This window comes from Thunnus thynnus, chromosome 8, assembly GCF_963924715.1.
Source record: "Thunnus thynnus chromosome 8, fThuThy2.1, whole genome shotgun sequence".
In the NCBI taxonomy this organism is placed as follows: domain Eukaryota; kingdom Metazoa; phylum Chordata; class Actinopteri; order Scombriformes; family Scombridae; genus Thunnus; species Thunnus thynnus.
In genome coordinates, this window is record NC_089524.1 from 23,515,156 (window position 1) to 23,532,883 (window position 17,728).

At 38.6% G+C, this 17,728-nt stretch overlaps 3 protein-coding genes across 4 annotated transcripts; 1 reads left to right on the top strand and 2 right to left on the bottom strand.

The window, feature by feature from the left end:
• The first annotated feature begins 580 nt into the window (after positions 1–580).
• Positions 581–5,323, top strand: micos13 (mitochondrial contact site and cristae organizing system subunit 13). Its single transcript, XM_067597299.1, has 4 exons — positions 581–757; positions 1,182–1,338; positions 3,425–3,482; positions 4,787–5,323. The coding sequence occupies exons 1-4, from the start codon at positions 729–731 to the stop codon at positions 4,882–4,884; spliced, it is 342 nt and encodes a 113-aa protein (XP_067453400.1). The 5' UTR covers positions 581–728; the 3' UTR covers positions 4,885–5,323.
• A 102-nt stretch (positions 5,324–5,425) lies between these two features.
• LOC137187976 (spindlin-1-like) lies at positions 5,426–10,941 on the bottom strand. Of its 2 annotated transcripts, none has more exons than XM_067597297.1 (5): positions 10,634–10,941; positions 9,864–9,902; positions 9,104–9,351; positions 8,763–8,996; positions 5,426–7,607 (listed from the first exon to the last, which is right to left on the bottom strand). In XM_067597297.1, exons 2-5 carry the CDS (start codon positions 9,881–9,883, stop codon positions 7,402–7,404), a joined length of 708 nt encoding a protein of 235 aa, XP_067453398.1. In that variant the 5' UTR covers positions 9,884–9,902; positions 10,634–10,941; the 3' UTR covers positions 5,426–7,401. The 2 variants fall into 2 exon arrangements, with proteins under 2 accessions (XP_067453398.1, XP_067453397.1); XM_067597296.1 differs by having other exon boundaries at positions 9,864–9,905; positions 10,634–10,940.
• A 1,128-nt stretch (positions 10,942–12,069) lies between these two features.
• Positions 12,070–14,557, bottom strand: LOC137187975 (serine protease 57-like). Its single transcript, XM_067597295.1, has 5 exons — positions 14,402–14,557; positions 14,104–14,257; positions 13,234–13,363; positions 12,772–13,026; positions 12,070–12,579 (listed from the first exon to the last, which is right to left on the bottom strand). The coding sequence occupies exons 1-5, from the start codon at positions 14,442–14,444 to the stop codon at positions 12,427–12,429; spliced, it is 735 nt and encodes a 244-aa protein (XP_067453396.1). The 5' UTR covers positions 14,445–14,557; the 3' UTR covers positions 12,070–12,426.
• Positions 14,558–17,728: the final 3,171 nt, after the last annotated feature.

Sequence of the window (17,728 nt, forward strand, 5' to 3'; positions counted from 1 at the left end):
TAAATAAAAATATAAATAAATAAATAACTAAATAAAAAGTTTCATTTAATTTTGGTTGGTTATGTTCATATTCTAATTATATTTTGATTTCAGTAAGTGGTTAATAATGGATTTTAGGTTCCAAATTTTCTTTCTTACATGATTATCATTCCTTTCATAGACAAATATTGTATGTCCATCAAAGTAGAGAACTTGTTTTTTAAGAGCCATAATCATGTAAGAAAACATGCACAACCAATGTATATTATACAACATATATCATTTGTAAAGTTCCTTTTCATATGGGTGTTGAGGAGGGTGCCCCCACTCACATTGCGTCATCCCCACAGCACCCACTTGAAACCAACATGTTCCCACGGCTATGAATCAGGGTTGGCTTGCTTCTCAAATAGAAATTTTAAAAATATATTTGTTTGGTATTAAAATATCACCACATTTGTTTAATTTTCACTTTCCTTTAAGACTAGGGCGTCAAAATTGTGCTTCAAGTAGCTGTAAAGGCAAAAAATAACCCAAGAACGAATCCGCAGCTGTGACGTAACTAGCACTAGCGTTTGAAATGGCAACTTTATTGACACAAAAGTTGTGCACAGGGTTCAAGGCAGGGTTGTCCTTCAGTGAAGCTAAAGCCATCCATGAGCTAACCTAATCAGAGAGTCTTCTCCCCGGTTTATTCTTGCTGTACTTGGAATAACTGTACACAAAAGAAAACCACACCGCTGTGGACCATGGCGGCAAGAATTTTGCCCGTTGTAAAGTAAGTATTTCTCATTTCAGTCGTAAATGCACATACGTTTTTGCTGCTGTGTTTGCTAACGCTAACTGTTCGATTAGCCGGTGTGGCTAACTGACGCTAAGCTAACTGTCAGTCTGCCACAGTGCTCTCCAGCTGTATCTTTACTTTGCCTTTTTAAGAACTTAAAAGGAAGAATATTTTATTCTGTATATATTTATTGGAGTGTGACATTGGTCTGAATTGCATGAATATTCTGAGATCCCTAATGTTTTAAAACCAACAAACAAACTAACTAACTAGCGTTAACGTTAATAATATTTGTCCATCACTGTAATATGTACCCTTGTTTTTAATTAGGTTAACACTAGTTTGACGTGATTTAGGGTGGACATTAGGGTGTGTATTTTTGGCTATCAGCTGAGTGCTTCTGTTGTTTAATTTCCAGGCTGGCCACCAAGGTGACCATTGCAGGAGGAGCTCTCTATGTTGCCTATGACTCTGGTTTGCTGGGAAGCAGTGAGCAGGGCTCAGTGGCATTGGAGAAAGCCAAAGCAGTAGTACCACCCGCCGTGGAGGAATGGATGAAGTACTTTGGCGTGGAGGTACTGATAACATACATTGCTTAAACATCTAGTCCTGATCCAGGACCACCCTGGATCCCTCTTGAGATTTTTAAGACATTTTTACAAGATATTTACAGTACTACAGTGGACAGCTTCTAGTTGTGCTGGTCACAAACCAGTCCAGGGGCCAGATGCGTAAATGATATGTAGGTACAAAAACCATGCATACACCATTTCCTGCACATAAACTGGTATTTGTAAACACAGAATGTGCTGTGAGAAAGCACGCACCTCACACGCGTACGCAGATCAAGCGTACACATGTTTTTCTCAAGCAATCTGAGAGTGATGTGATGAGGTGGAAATGAAATATAAGGCAAGAGACAGAATCTAATAAACACTGTTTATACATTGTTATACAATCAGCTACACTGATTGTGTGATTTTACTATGTTTTATTTTTTTGCATTTACAAAGAGATTTTTAAAAGCACATTTATAAACAGAGCATTGATTAATTGCTTGTGTGATTGATTGTGTCACACCTTGTAAATCCGGATAAGATAGGAGCGCTACAAACTAATCATAGATTACATTTCTGCGATATCACTGCCGACGATGGTTTACAGGTCCATGTGATGAATTAATGATAGGACAGCATAAAGAGCTGCACAGCCGTGCGTAATGGTTGTGTGTCATGACAGCTGCTCTGGCTGTTGGAGAACCTCAGTGGTGCAACACAATCGGTGAAACTGCACGTCTTTTTTCCTGTTTGTTTCATTGACAGGTGTACAGACTGGTGGAGCAGGCGGCGAACTGATATGAAAACAGCTGGTTCAGGGCGTCTTCATCCATTTATGGCTAATTGTGGGAGTGGAAATGAGGCTTGTGCACGTGCGCCTAGTTCCTCAGTGACTGAGATTTATAAAACAACCATGCGTATGCACGTTCTCATAAATCTGATGAAAAGGATGCATCTGCATATTTCTGGCTTTGTGGGTACACAATGTATTAGTCATGAATCTACACAGAGTTTTAATCATCTGGCCCCAAGTGATTATTATTGATAATAAAAAGCAACAACAATAGTAATGAAATTCTCATTGATTTAGTTAAGTCTCTTTTTCATACAATTATTTCAGATGCAGCACAAAGGACTGTAAAAGTTAAAAAACAAACCCATTTTCTATTTCACCCAGATCACCCACTGGACAAATCCAACTTTCTTCTTCCTAAAGTGTGTACCATCTCATCTCAATATGAAGAAGCAGTATACCAGCTCTAATCTGAGCAAAAATACCCATTTTTTCCTTTGCTAGATCATAAAAACAACATTTTATTATAATAATACATTTTAATTTCACAATTAGGGCTGCAAGTAGGGATTATTTTCATAATCAATTAGTCATTATCAATTGTTGATTATTTTCTCAATTAATAGATTAGTTGTTTACTCTATAAAATGGTGAAACACTTTAATCACTGTTTCCCAAAGCCCAAGATGTCCTCAAATGTCTTGTTTTGTCCCGGGCAAGATTTTCATTCTACTTAAGAATACCAACCAGAAACCAGAAAATTTGAAAAGCTGGAATCAAAGAATTTGGACAAATAGTTAAACAGTTAACAAAATAGTTGCAGATTAATTTAATAGTTGACGACCAATTGATTAATCAGCTAATCATTACAGCTATATTCACAAGAAGCACACAGCTTTAGTTTACTTCAGCTCTCCTTTTTAAAAAATTACATGAATAGTAGACATGATTGGGTGACTTAAGTAGTAAATAACCAAGTGTCAGTATGTTCTTCCTACAAAATACCCTAAATACCCCTGATGTCTCATAATGTGTTAACTATCCCTATTCTATTGTAATTCTGCTGTAATATGACTATTCCCACTTATCAGTGAAGATCATCATTGCCAGTATAAGGTCTGGTGCTCTTTTTCACCATATAATGTTGAGTGACATCGCAAGTGAATACTGATCAGCCAAAATGATGTCTTTCACATTTCAACCATTATCTCATCAAGTGTTACAAGATTTAATTTGAATGTAATAAAATGTACATAACAACAAAGTATTGTTCTGCACTGTCTGAAACTAATGAATCCTCTTTCTCCTCAGGCTCAGCTTCCAACGGTGCCTAAGATTGAATTCTCCCCTGTTCATTCTTGGAATTCTGGTATGAACTCAATCATAAGATTGTTCCTTTTTTGAAAGAGTTTGCAAATTTAGTCACTTCACATGTTAGATACATTTATACTTTTAGCATTTTATTGATGCAGTAAACAATTTAAGCATCACTTTTGACTTTGAGATTAGAAGGGGTGTCGCGATTTTGATTCTAAATTGAAAATCCATCAAAATGAGGTTTTGATTTCGACCTTCGAAATCAAAAGCAGGATTGGAGATTCTCCCTGTATTTTTTTTCTCTCTCCACCTGCACCTATTTGCACACGTCCCGGGCGCGTCCAAAGGAAAAAAAAAACAACACTTTAAAGAAAACACAGTGTAGCTTATCAGTAGCCTGCAGCATCAGACACCATGACCACTGCTGGAGTCGGAGATGATGGAGAAACAACGGAACTGGAAAATCCTGCTTCCCTGAAGTCACTGGTGTGGCAACATTTTGCCTTCCCCGTGAGCTGTGTAAACGATTAACGTGTCATTGACAGAAAAACTACAGTTTGTAGGCTATACTGCACACTTCAGTAAAGTTGTCAATATATTGACAGGTTCGAACTTCCCGGATCAATATCCCATAAGTGAAACGTTAAAATACAAGTGATGCTCCTTTCCTACTGTAGTAAGGTACACAACGAGCTACAACCTAATTGTCACCAAAAGAACCGTCCTCCGAGCTGGATAAATAACATTGGTCTCTATGTACAGCTGGCTGTGAGACATGTATGCAGGGATCGTCCCAAAAACCTCAACATGACTTTAAACTTAGTTTAATCCTTGTGGCTTTTTGCAGATGTGGAAACTCAAGCTGTTGTTGTATAGTACCCTTCTGCCATCTAGTGGCTCTTTTTGTTTTTGTGTTTAACAGTTTGTTCCCAATTGACTGGTTAAACAAGTTATTGTTATTACATTTTATCATACAAATAAATTATTTCAATTTCACCATATAGCCTTAGTGTGATACATTACAAAAAATATGGAAGTTATATCACACTTGATACCATGTAACCTATCTTTTTAAAGAAGAATTTGGAAATGTAAATGACAGTCAGAGCATAAAAACCAGTGTGCTGTTGATCTTTACAAATCAAGACTCCATAGTCTAACAATGGCATAGCCGTCAGTGCTGAAAAAAAAAAGTGTGAATCGAAAATGGAATTATGACCTTAAAATCAGAAGTCAAATCGAATCGTGACACCCCTAGAGATTAGCATTTGTCTTTGGCTTAAGATCTTAAATGCCTTGTATGTATTGTCGATGCCTCAAACCTAAACCATTGATTTTTGTTCAATTTTATTGCAGGAGTGCGGCGGACAATTTCAACTCTTTCAGATGCTCCAACAAAAGCAACTGAATACACAAGTCAGGGTTTGCAGTACCTGAAAGACCTCACCAAGTGAACAGGGACTCTCTGGACAACCTGATATTTATCAATCCTTTTTTTGACTTTGCACTTGAGAAATTACATTACCTCTTCAAAAGTTTTAGTCCCTCTCAAGAAAGAAGAAATACCCAACATGAAAGAAAAACTGGCAGATGTAAAGAAGGCATGTAGTCTCCTAAGTGGGTACTGTGGTTCTCTAAATGATAGTGGCATTGGCTGTGAGTTGTGTTGTACATAACGCTCGGACGCAAAGTGTATTTTAAAAAGTTGTTCTTTCTTTCTCTGTATACCACAAATTTGTGTATACCAACAAATTTAATTTTGTTCAACAGTCTAATATACAATATTTTGCTCCCCTTTGTTCTCCAACCACACAAATCATGTTAGGAAGATGATGTCTGTTGTATATATACAGTTTCACTGTTTGTGACTAAATACATCAATCTCAAAACACACCATGTCTTTAGTATGATTCATTGAGTCAAAACACACACACACACACATATATATTTACTGCATGTTGATCATGGCAGTGTGCTCACAGAGTAACACCAAACAAATGTGCAAAAGTCTTTATTACCCATGACAGAATAATTATGACACAAATTGCCTGTTGGTGCTGCTACAACTTCAGAGCAGGAGGAGGTGATTAAAAGCATGAAAAAAAGAGCGCACACAGTCATTTGTAATTCCACTCTACACAACACAGAAACACTCCACAGCCCCACCGGTGGTGATGTACGGTGTTAACCTCTCTCTTTTTTTCTTTTTGGATTGTTTTTTATTTTAATGCGGGTTAAGCAAACGTTACTGATTCAGCCACACATTGTTACTTCTCCACCGACTAAATAACTGAGGTTTGAAAGTCTCCAGGCACTCTATGCAGATGATGGTGCATGCGGAGTCTTGACAGCCAAAAATAACAGTAACAGTATACCTACTGGCTGACTAGTTTACTGAGGGGGATACTCTGAATGACATGAAGAAGGCCAAAACCAATTCAGCAACTAGGACATAGTGACAGTTGGGTTGAGATACATACTGCAAGCATAAATGTCAAGTTGCAAGACTGAGAGACAAAGTAAAGACCAGAACCAGAGTTAGTTGTCAGTTGATTATACCTGTGAAATATTCTGTTTATAATGTATGTATATTAACACTTTTACTAAAAGCTGGTGGTGTTTTGATGAGATATTCATATGAATGAGAATAACCACAACAGGTAAAATTACAAGGCATTTTACACAAGTTGTACAGATTAAATACTGTCATCTGAATGTATTGCAACAATTTTTTTTTTTCCCTGTTTATCTTCATGCGTGTGATGTAAAGCATATTCTGCCACATTTGCTCCTAAAGAAAAAAGCATTAGGGGGAAAACTACGTAGCATATCTTAACCTAAACATGTAAACTTTATACAATAAAGTGCTCCCCACAATATTAACAGTGAGATTATACAACCATTGATGATGCGTGTTATATTTAAAGAACATTTTCATACTGCATAAAGATCAAAACACAACACTTAATATAAACTGATGATCACAAAACTTTCCTCGAGCTGTCAGTGTCACCATACTGTTAAGAGTCTGAATGAAAACCAAATAGCAGCCTTCATACACAATGATTCATTAAGAGCGCAGATATTCAGAGATAATATATGTGCAATATTGCAAAATGACAAGCCTGAAGGCACTTTATGATTTTTGTGGATTCAAATTTAAACAGGAGTGCATCTTCATCTACAGCACTGAGGATCTGATGTTCCTTGTGCTGTTAGAGCCTTTGTACAAACCTTCCTTCAAGGTTAAAAGACGAGATGCCCTGCATGAATCACATAGTTTATTATGTAGCCAATTCATAAAGCCATGGATACAACAATACTAAATGTGGTACAAAGGTGCAGGAGTATATTTCCACATGAGCATAATTCACTGGAATGGCTTCTGAAAATATAACATTACGGTGGTTTTTACAACGCTGATTCCATTCATCTCTTCCAATACTAACATTGAATTTGATATTACTGTTAGATAAATAAAGTATTCATATTTACCGGCCCTATGATTCAATAAGTGCGTCAATGGAAGGGATCTATTCCAAACATAATGTGTATACTGTAGCATGCTTATTGGCTATTTAGATAATCCAAAGAAATGTGGCTTTAAAAGGCTTTTTTGTGCAGCTTTGTTAGTCAGTTATCTCAAGGATAACAACAATGGAAGTGCAGTAACAACTGCACATTGGAGCTGTTGGGCAGCGCGATCTTGAACTGTCCAAACTTAAACGTATAAAGTAGAGCAGCAGTAAAACAGGTTGACTCCCTCCTCGCAATAGCCAAGCATAGCGGTGCTACAGTTCTGCTGTGCATACAAAAAAAAAAAGAAAAAAAAAAAGATTGCACTGTCTTCTGAACAATAAAGCACATTAACTATTCAACCCTGCCATGGCTTTAAATAACAGTTTATAATGATGAGTGAAACAGAAACAGATGGAAGGAGGCTGGAGAGTGAGATTAAGTGTCCACTATTTCTAGGTGGTTTTGACCAGGTCATAGACATGGATATGAAAGTCATCATCATATTTGATATAGTAGACAGAGGGCTTGGCTGGGACCTGGTAGATAACCAGGCCCGTCCTCTTCACACCCTTGTCAGTAACATACTCCACTTGTTTCCCCACCAGACTCTCCGTCTCTTCTCCTGGCTTCCTGTCTGCAGGCAACAGGTGCTTGTTTTCTGAAGGAAGAAATGAACAATGGAGAGGGAAAAACCTTTTTAGTTTTGATATTACAATTAAACGTGAAATTTATCTTGTGACAGTACTGGAGTTTTGGTTTGTTTTTTTCAGTTTTTCCGCAGTCAACATTAGTTTAAATTTTCATGAGTGTAACTCACCAAACACCTACTGTACGTAACTCAAAGTGGGCATTAAATAATGCATGAAAAGGATTAAAAACAATGGTTCCTTATTATTTTTTGAATGGTGCATTTCAACTGTCCACTCATTACCCTTCATCACTAAAAATGCAAAAACTGGCTTCTTCTCTCTCATAAGAAGTATACAGCTAAATGCGGATTAACTTTTAAAAAAAAATCTCATCTATCTTTTACGACCTGGAAATAAAAAAACATTCTTCAAATCAAAGACTTTTCAGACCAGTGTAAGAATCCTGCCTATTTTAATCATACCCTAGTTAAGCTCTTAATCTGTTTGCTGAACATTAACATGGACAAGCTCTAACAGACTAAAGTAACAAACAAATCCAACAGAGTTTTACAGACCTCAGTATCTTGCATAATGGCTGAGTATTCTGATATTTTTGTAGGATTTCTCACTATCTGGATTAGATTTAAGAGTTTCTGTAAATGTTTAAGTGCTTGTGCTTGTTTAAACATACCCATTACCTCTGGAGCAACTCCAGAAACAGTTCTTTGATGAAAACCACTGATTAGAGTCTTTGATTTTTTTGAAATTCTGGCAGAAACATTTTCATTAACAATAAATATCTAATCCCCCCCCCAAAAAAACACTGCCTGATTGAACTCCAAGAATTATAAGAATCTTACTTTTTCTGGAAAATTGTCACTCGTGACATGACTATATCAAGAAGACAAGAAGTGTTTATTTTAATATAATTAACTTTGCTCATTTGCTAATGAGACTCATACCACCTCATGGGGACTTGTGGTGAGTACAAACTTCAATGGTGCACTCACATGGTATCCATGCCAAAAAAAGAATGACATGATCTTCCAAAGTGGGAAAATGATTTACGTCACATAGTGGTTAGTCTTGATCTTATTTAAAAAGCCTTGGGACAAGATTATAAAAGACTTAATAAAGCTCTGTTAAATATCAGTCCCTCTTTGTTACACACAAATTACCAGTACCTGCTTCAGGCAGAATCCTGAGGTCTCCGTCAGCATAGTCGTCCCACAACTGGTACATATAAAGAACGGGGTCCTTTTCATAAGTGATATAATACCAGTTGGTCATGATTGGGGCTCTGGAGAGGACCATGCCTCTCCACTCATTCTTCTCTCCATCCTCCTTTTCAAACAGATGCTCCACAGCTTTACCCACCAGCTCCTCCGCCCCTGGAGGTATCTTGATTTTGTTGTTTACTACGGAGACACAGGTAAAAAGGCAAAAATATAACCCAACCTTTATTATATGACTATGTGCTATGACTAGCAGGCACAGGTTAAAAGAGAAGCCTTTCTTAACTCACCAACTTTTTCCGACAGGACTTGCAGGTTTGACACTCTCTCATCCTTGAACAGCTCGATGCCATAAACGCAGTCAAAGCCGTCGTACTTCACCATGAAGAGAGAAGGGTTTACACTAAGTCTGTCCAGCACCGTTCCCTTCCATTTACTCTGGTTGCCCTTCTCACGCCAGTTATGCTGAATGCGGACTCCCAGAATGCTGTTGGGGTCAGGGCTTACTGTGTCACTCAGTTCCCCGCTACTCCGCTTTCTGGTGAAACAGGATGGATATGAAGGTCTGTGCGATTAAGGGTTTAAACACAGAACAGTGTGTATTTTACACACACACACACACACACACACACACACACACACACACACACAACAACAACTTCATCATACCAGGCTATGGAACATTTTCAGTATTTCTTTACATATGAATTTGCATGTGTAAAGAATTTGCATTTGAGATGTTTGTGTAAAGTTATTATAGGCTGAGTTCACTTCAAATAAAGTTTCTTATTAAAGTCTATTTGCAACAATATCCAAACTTATTTTATGATTTTAAACACAGCTGCTATTTTATTCAAAATGCAATATAAATGTTTGTTATATATTACAGCTGTAAGTCAAATGAGAGCTATTTGTTAATTTCAGTGGCTTATTCCTATTTTCTACCACTTCTTTATGTAGCTGTGACATTATGGTTTAACTGTTATTTTCTGGTACCACTAATAATGGTATCACATGATGGCATATACAGTAGCTTTGTTTTCTACATACCTGCCCCTTTTCTTGGACATGCCTCCAGAAATTCAAAGGCTACTGAATGAGAGAAAGACAGGGCAATGTTCAGTTAATACGTGAGTTGAGTATGGCAGCTGTCAAACTTCACATGTATGCCACAACATGAGGAAGGCCTCTCCTTCAGCTGAAAGGCTCGCCTGTCTGAGGAGACCTGTGACAGGCTGCGGTCTGCTGAGCAAAGACTGACAACTCCAACAGCCAATGGTTTAGCATGATGGAATAACTTCCTGGGTAATTTACTTTTAACTACTACAGCCATGGAGGTCACTGTTTGTGAAGCACAGTCTTCTTAGACGACACTGTCTGGCTCAGTTATATATCGGAGCAAAGTTTAGCATAAAAGCCACCGACAAATCTGGCTGACACAACTTCAAGCCAACACGTCAGCACTGAATCTGACAAATTACAGCATATAACGTGAGCCAGTAATATTTTTGCTGCATATAACTTATAGCCACATTAGCAACATATATATAAAATATGATGACACGGGCTAGTACACTACACGACAAGTTATGCCGTAGCCCACCTGTGCTGGACTAAACCCAACACACCTACACCACATACTGTAGGTTATCAATAACACTCGTCTGTCCTAGCTCTACCTCAATGCAGATGTTACTGTAAGGTAAGCGGAGGCGGCTAGCTACATCCGCTTTTTCGGTGTCCCGGTGGCAGCTAACAACCACCAGCAACAACTGGTCGTTAACAGCGTTATCCTCCCTTTGGGAACACATTTTGCTCACCTGTACGCAGATTTCATATCAGTATCGGACAGTTCGTCTGGCAGAGAAATGTTGCCACACACAACCCGCCTATGTAAATCTCGCGAAACCTGTGGAAAATGGGAGATGCGAAGAAAAGACTCAGGTTCCCAGCGAGCCATCGGTTACCATGACCGCAGAGAAGGACATGAACATGCGCGCAATGACTACTGGGAATTGATGTCTATATTACAATAATTTGGACTTTTAACCAGAGTTTCGGTTCTTGTAAATAGTGCTGTATACTGCATTAGCGTTATTACGGTATTAGTGCACATAAACGACACGACATAACACAACCGAGCTCAACAGGTAAAGTGACGTCGGATTTTCTGTGACGCTCGTTACCGAAATGTGTCTTAAAGGGGCAGACAGCATAATATAAGTGTCAAAGTTATAAAACAATATTATTCTCAAAAGTAATTTTATTATCATTTTCTGGGTGCACACTTTCATTTTCATTCACTTTAGATCCCACTGATAGGCCCATGACAACATTTAGCAACAAAAAGTAAAGATTTCAGCAACAAATAGGCTAAATAAACTTACACAACACTAAGTTCTTGAAGCACATTTTGTCCTCTACATTACTGCTAGGCCTACATAACACATAGACTACATCTGATCTCCAAAACAAAATGAAACCTGCACCCATTTATCTTTGCAAAATATGTTGGTTCATAATTTCAACCAAAACCATTTCAATATGCAAACCTATGAAATATACAAACCCCCCAAGTTGCAAGTAGCACAGCACAGCATAGTTGATGACCACATTTGATCACAAATGATCTTTAAATATTTACTGAATGCTTATCACTACCATGGGCATTATAAATCTACAGGACCACAGGACAACTAGTCACACTCATCATTCACCAAGTGTACAGGGTTAATGAGAATAGGCGAATAATTGGGAATATCAGCTGGACACCTGCCTGTTCATGTGGCCTTCATATTTTATGCCAACTAACCGAAGCACTTCCCTTCTGCACAACCTCAAAAGACATGTATTTATATTATTATCTTACTAACTACATCATAAAGTTGTGCAACAGTTTATGCAGACTCTGTCTGTAACCCATGCTTACTGAAGCAGAGAGAAGATAACCAGCCAGCTGCTGAATCATCTGATAATCTTGCCTGTTTAGCTGTCCAACCACTCTTTATCTAGGGTGTTTATCTACATGAAACAATTACAGAGCCCGCCCATTTATGCTCCAAGAATTAATCTGATATTGCTAAATTGCAGGTATATTATCCCAATGACAGCCAACTGTTGCACAACTACTGTACATCAGCACACCACGCTCCAAAGCTACAGTTTGTTAGATAACACATGGCTAGCTCAAGTTCTACCAACTTACCGAATATGAAAATATGAACACAACTTTCAGGCAAAAAAGCTGCAACAACCACAGAATTCATTGTTTTATCTGTCATCCATCAAATACATTGGAATTAACCATATATTTTTATTTTTAGTTTATTATTACATTCAACTCTGTGTGCCTTTGAAACATCAGAATGAAAAAATACAGTCTGCCTGACCCAATTAGCATGCTTAATGTATAATACCAAACAAAATTAGTGCTTCACAGTGTAGCAAAAACAACCAGATGTGGTGACAAAAGCAAAATAAATTATCTTACCTAAACAACCACAGCACTATCTTGTATAACTGATTTTAAACAACACACCATGTAAGTTACTAAGAGTCTTGAATTATATGATTCAATACAGTATATGGCACACTACTGTTTGTTATAATTTTCCTAATTGTTGTTCAACACAGTTGCAATCCATTCCCTGAAGGATGATATGCGTGTGTAGACATCGGGGGTCCTGGGGTCTCCGCATCGCCGGCCAGAGAAGGAGACCACGCCTGCTGTTTCTCCATCACACACCAACGGACCACCTGAATCGCCCTTTAACAGAAAAGATACAACAAAACTTAACAGTAGGTGTACTTTGTTTAGAATAAACTGAGTGATTTTTTCTTTGTGTCCAAAACTTAGTTGCCAACTGCGAACCTAAAATGTCATCTTTACATGCTAAAGACATCATCTTCAAAGATCAATTTACATGCTGATCAAAGTGTAGCTGGTGTATTTTCTTACCGAGCAGAAGCCTTGAAACACACGGGCCCCAGTGCCACAAATCATTGTCCTGGTGATGGGAACCTGTCCCCATCTTCTACGACATGCCCGCTGCTGTAGGATGGTAACGTTGACTTCCTGAAGCCTGCTTGGTAAGGTGTTGTTATCACCTATATCACCCCAGCCAGTTGTGATGCACCGACTGGTTCTTCTCACAGGTCCCCTTTTAAGAGAGATTAGCCTCACTGCTGTAGTCAGTCGGGCCCTGCGGTTGAGCTGAGAGGTGGAGATTCATGGTAGAAAAAAAGAGAAAATGTTGAGTGTGTTAGATTTTGTGAAGTCTTAACATCACATTTTTTGTTTTTGTGCAAACTAGAAACAATAATGAAGAGGGATTCTACTTAAAATTTGAAGTAGTGGACAACATGTGAAGATTTGTCACCACCCAAATTTATCATTTTTATCAGTTTAAAATGTCCTCACCTTTAGGAGCATGATGTCGTTTTCATGTTCATCGTAACTGGGATGTGGAATGGATCTGACAGCAGTGAACTCCTGCTTTGTCGACTCATTAGCTGACAGGGAATCAGCTCCGACCACAACTGTGTACCGTCTAGGGAACAAAATTGAATGATGATTGGAGATTAGATAAAATGCTGACGATCTCTCTTGACAGAAAAACATCAGTATCTGAGAGAAAAAAACTTGTTCAAAGCATGATCTAAGGTTTTATTCAGTGGTTTCCATTCATTTTAATACAATACGACATCTTGCAGAGACTTGAATTATTTAATTCACCACAGGGAACATTTCATTGTCTTTGTTTTTTGTCAAAGTTACTTAATTGTGTGCATAACACATTCACAGGTAGGAACTGTTTTATAACTCTTGTTGTTGTTGCATTGATTCAAGCCTTGAGAGTAGACAAAAAGCAGCCTCTCATGTTAGTCTTCTGGATTTAACTGTGTAAAAGAAATAAACTTATGAATGAAATGGCCTTCAGCAGCTGACTATGAGCTAAAAAATAAATAAATAAATAAAAGCACAATAAAAATTGTGCTTGAAACTTAGTTTTGATTAAACTGTTTATAATATTTACTGTTATGAATTACTAACTAAGTGAGTATGGCAAATGTTAAGATGTGACAAGTTGATTTTGTAATTGATTTGACATGAAATGAAACCAGAGGCTATACTTTGGGAATTGGTCAGCATGCTCTCATAGAAGCCCACATTGTTTCAAATCTCCAGTTATCAGTTTTAGTTATGTTGTTATGCTGTTATGTTGTAGTGACATTATTGCTGGAAACAAAAAAAACAAAAAAAAAAACTGGCCTATCTTTGAATTCTTACCCAGGTATCTGACAATGTGCTGCTGTGAGCACAAAGTCTTCTCTCACCAGCACTCCCCCACAGTTGTGGCGACCTCGGAACTGCAGTGAGGCCATGTAGGGGCGCGAGTGTGGGGCAGCGTCTCTGCCTCCAACAATACGAGAACCATAAGCTCCTGAAACACAAAATACTTCATATATTATTGCCTTATGTTAATCCGAGTTTTTATAGCTTTTCACCATGTATAGAAATGAGACATACAATATGCTTTTAGTTGTTGCTGCTTTGGGATTTGAATCGTGAGGACAGTGTAGCTTACCATTTAGGACAAAGAAGAGCAGTAGCACAAAGTGGATCGCCATGGTCTTTGGTCAAATGCACTCCTTTGACTCTTGTTCTTATACATTTTTGAGAAGACAGAATATTGCTTATGTGGTGGTCTCTATTGCTTCAGTGTATTTGCTAACATCCTGTTTACAGAAGACATGGTTTTAGATTTTCAAAAAAGGGTTTCATAACCGACTCAAGGAATCAGCTGAGTTAAACCTATAACAGCTATTCAGAGATTGTCACATGACACTCAGAAAGTTCAGGTTGCCATATATGTCAGTCAAAATCATGTCTTGTGACGGATTAAAAGTCAAACACTTCAGCAAAGGTTACCATTTTAGATAAAAGGTGGCGAAAGTCTACACTGTCATAAAGAGTAGCAGGAAATGGACCCAGAACGGCAGGCAAAGAAAAGCTGAAGAATAACTTCTTTATTAGATTCAGACATGCAGGCAGAGCAAAACAGAACAAGACAGAATAAAGGATCAGCCAACAAGACCGAACTGAAAACCAGCACTTAAATACAAAGGAAACTGATGAGGGGATGAGGTGCAGTTGGAACAGGAGGACAGGAAAGGAGCTGATGGCTGGGGAAGACACAGGGAGCAGGACACTGCTAATGAGACTGATACAGAGAAGGTGTGTAGATAAGCAGGCTGAGGAGGATCACAGGAGGAAAAACACAGAGCAACAGAAAGCCAAAAACCCAGAAACACAATACTCTTATTACTTCTCCGACTTACAAAACAAAACTGGTTAGTGCCAAATAACCCAAGCAACAGCACTTGCGTGTTTTGTAACCTGCAACGGTCAGTTCACAACTAGGACTCTGAGAAGAACACTTTGCTGTATCCTGTCTAAACCTCAAACCACAAACAATAATTAGCTAAGCAGCAAAATATGAGCAATGTGTCATTTCATTTACATCATGTAGAAACCCAGCTGCTTAACTTCTCTCTTAGTCTGGGAAGGGGAAGGGGCATTAAGATAGACCGGATTATGACACACACTACATCTCCAAATGAATAACAAGGTAGCAAAAAGAGAAATTAAAGCTGCAAGCAGCGATGATCGGGCCCTCGCACCCCAGCACATGTCGAAGTGACGCTCAGTCGAAGGGCTTTTGTCAGTGACTTGTTGTGTAAAGTTTGAGGCAGATCCAACCATGTACACTCAAGTTATATCAATTTCCTCTGTCATGGCGAAACATCAAAACTCAACGCCACGCCACGGCCAAACCATCATGATCATACACTACTCTAGATGACCAACACTGATTTTGAAGTCCTTACGATGAAATCTGTAGGAGGAGTGCGTTAAAATACAAGGTATGCGAAATGGCCAAAAAAAGGCGAAAATTGACCAGTTTTTCAAGATGGCCGACTTCCTGTTCAACTTACAATAAGGCGTCAACAGACTTTTTTGTGCGTCTTGACATTATACATGTGCCCTGTGAATTTCATCTCTCTACGTTAATCTGGAAGGCGGGGCTTCAATTTTGAAATTTTAAAGGGGGCGCTGTTGAGCCATTTTGTTACGCCCATTCAAAGCGACCACATAGGATTTTAGCTGACATCACTCTAGACATGTGTGTCAAGTTTCATGACTGTAGAGCAATCCCTTCTCCCTGAAAAACAGTATCATATTTCATGGCGAAGGATGTGTCGCCATGGTAACAGCATTCAGTTTTGGGTCATGAGCTGCCAAATGTAGCATCACCAAGGTCTTGTTTATTAGCTGACTTAATTTCAGGTGCATCAGCCAAATTTCCTAGGAGTAATTAGACAAAGTACGACGCATGATACTTCCTGTTGCCAGTAGGTGGCGCTATGACTTTCGCTAAATATGAGACTGAACATGTGTTCAGATTGGGACTCTTAACAAGCATATGAAATTTGGAAAAGATCAGACCACGTGGAGTCAAGTTATAAGGCATTGAAATTTCATGGCGTCACATCGAAATTCGCCGCGTCGCCATGGCAACACCTTTCAACGAAGGGTCACCAACTTCATAATATAAGATCTCCAAGGTCTTGAGGCTATTCTCAGTAAATTTCAGCTGGATTCGATCACCGTGCTGCCCACAGGGCGTCAGAGCGTAAAACATGTAACTTCCTGTTGCCAGGAGGTGGCGCTATGACTCATATCCTGTATTGTCACATGGACCCGTTCAGGGCGGGACTCTTATGAAGCACAAAAGGTTTGGCTCTCTTAGGATCATGTATGCCGGAGTTATAGCCGTTTCATTTTTCATGGCGAAGGATCGAAATTCGCCGCCCAGCCACGCCCCCTAGGAAAGACTAATGAGAATTGTTTTAGCAACTTTTAATCTCCTATGCCTGTAGATGATACGGACCGAATTTGAAAGTCCTGGGGTCAAATCTCTAGGAGGAGTTTGTTAAAGTATGCGGGCTGGAAATGACAAAATCGGTGCAAAATTTCAACTTTGATACAAAATGGCCGACTTCCTGTTGGAGTTAGGCTATGTGTCCTTGAGACTTTTTGGTGCGTCTGGTCATGATACATATGCATACCGAATTTCGTTCTCCTACGACAATCTGTATCGAGGGGCTCAATTTTCTTGACTTTCTAGGTGGCGCTGTCGAGCCATTTTGTCCCGCTTTATAAAATATCGAAATTTTCGCCAGTCCTGACATCTGTGCAAATTTTCATGAGTTTTCGTGCATGTTTAGGCCCTCAAAAATGCGTTTGTTTCGGAGGAATAATAATAATAACTCCTTCAGTTTCAATAGGGCTTCGCACCGGTCGGTGCTCGGGCCCTAAAAAGTGCAATTTGTGTTTTTGTGTGTTTGTTTGCGTTTGTGTGTGTTGAATACTTACAAAATTGTGGTTTATTTCTCAATGTTATTGCTCATACTTCAATCTTGCAAAGTGTTCCGAGAGTTACTTCACGTTCCCGTTTTGTATTGGGTTGCATCATGTTTGGGTTAAAAAGAGTGTTCTTGAGAAAGTGTGGTTTCATGTCATTTAAGTTATTGCAGCCTCAGAATAATTCTACTCTCATGTGCAGTGAGGTGCAAGATTCTCAGCTGTGTGAAAATGAAAAATGTATTAATTCACCCACTGTATCTGTACTCAATTTTGATAAATGCATCTGCTGCCACTTTTAGATCATGCTTCATTCACAACAAAAGATTACACCTCAGTGGCAGTAATTTCTTCTGTCAAATTGAAGTGATAATTATTAGTTTTTTTTAGCACAGAAGTACATTGACTACAGAACATGCAGGAGGGAAAAAAGCCCTTTAAAAAGCCTTTTAGTAACACTAAGTTGAGTTTGTGTTGAGCTCAAGTG

Bases quoted from the DNA above. Each gene is read 5' to 3' on its own strand.
- LOC137187976 (XM_067597297.1), bottom strand. From the start codon at position 9,883: ATGTCCAAGAAAAGGGGCAG. The intron at 9,352-9,863 runs GTATGTAGAAAA...CTGTTTCACCAG, and splicing joins ATGTCCAAGAAAAGGGGCAG to AAAGCGGAGTAGCGGGGAAC. The intron at 8,997-9,103 runs GTGAGTTAAGAA...GTGTCTCCGTAG, and splicing joins AGTCCTGTCGGAAAAAGTTG to TAAACAACAAAATCAAGATA.
- micos13 (XM_067597299.1), top strand. From the start codon at position 729: ATGGCGGCAAGAATTTTGCCCGTTGTAAA. The intron at 1,339-3,424 runs GTACTGATAACA...CTTTCTCCTCAG, and splicing joins TGAAGTACTTTGGCGTGGAG to GCTCAGCTTCCAACGGTGCC. The intron at 3,483-4,786 runs GTATGAACTCAA...ATTTTATTGCAG, and splicing joins TGTTCATTCTTGGAATTCTG to GAGTGCGGCGGACAATTTCA.
- LOC137187975 (XM_067597295.1), bottom strand. From the start codon at position 14,444: ATGGCGATCCACTTTGTGCTACTGCTCTTCTTTGTCCTAAATG. The intron at 13,364-14,103 runs GTAAGAATTCAA...TTTGTTCCCTAG, and splicing joins GCACATTGTCAGATACCTGG to ACGGTACACAGTTGTGGTCG. The intron at 12,580-12,771 runs GTAAGAAAATAC...TTTCTGTTAAAG, and splicing joins TGTTTCAAGGCTTCTGCTCG to GGCGATTCAGGTGGTCCGTT.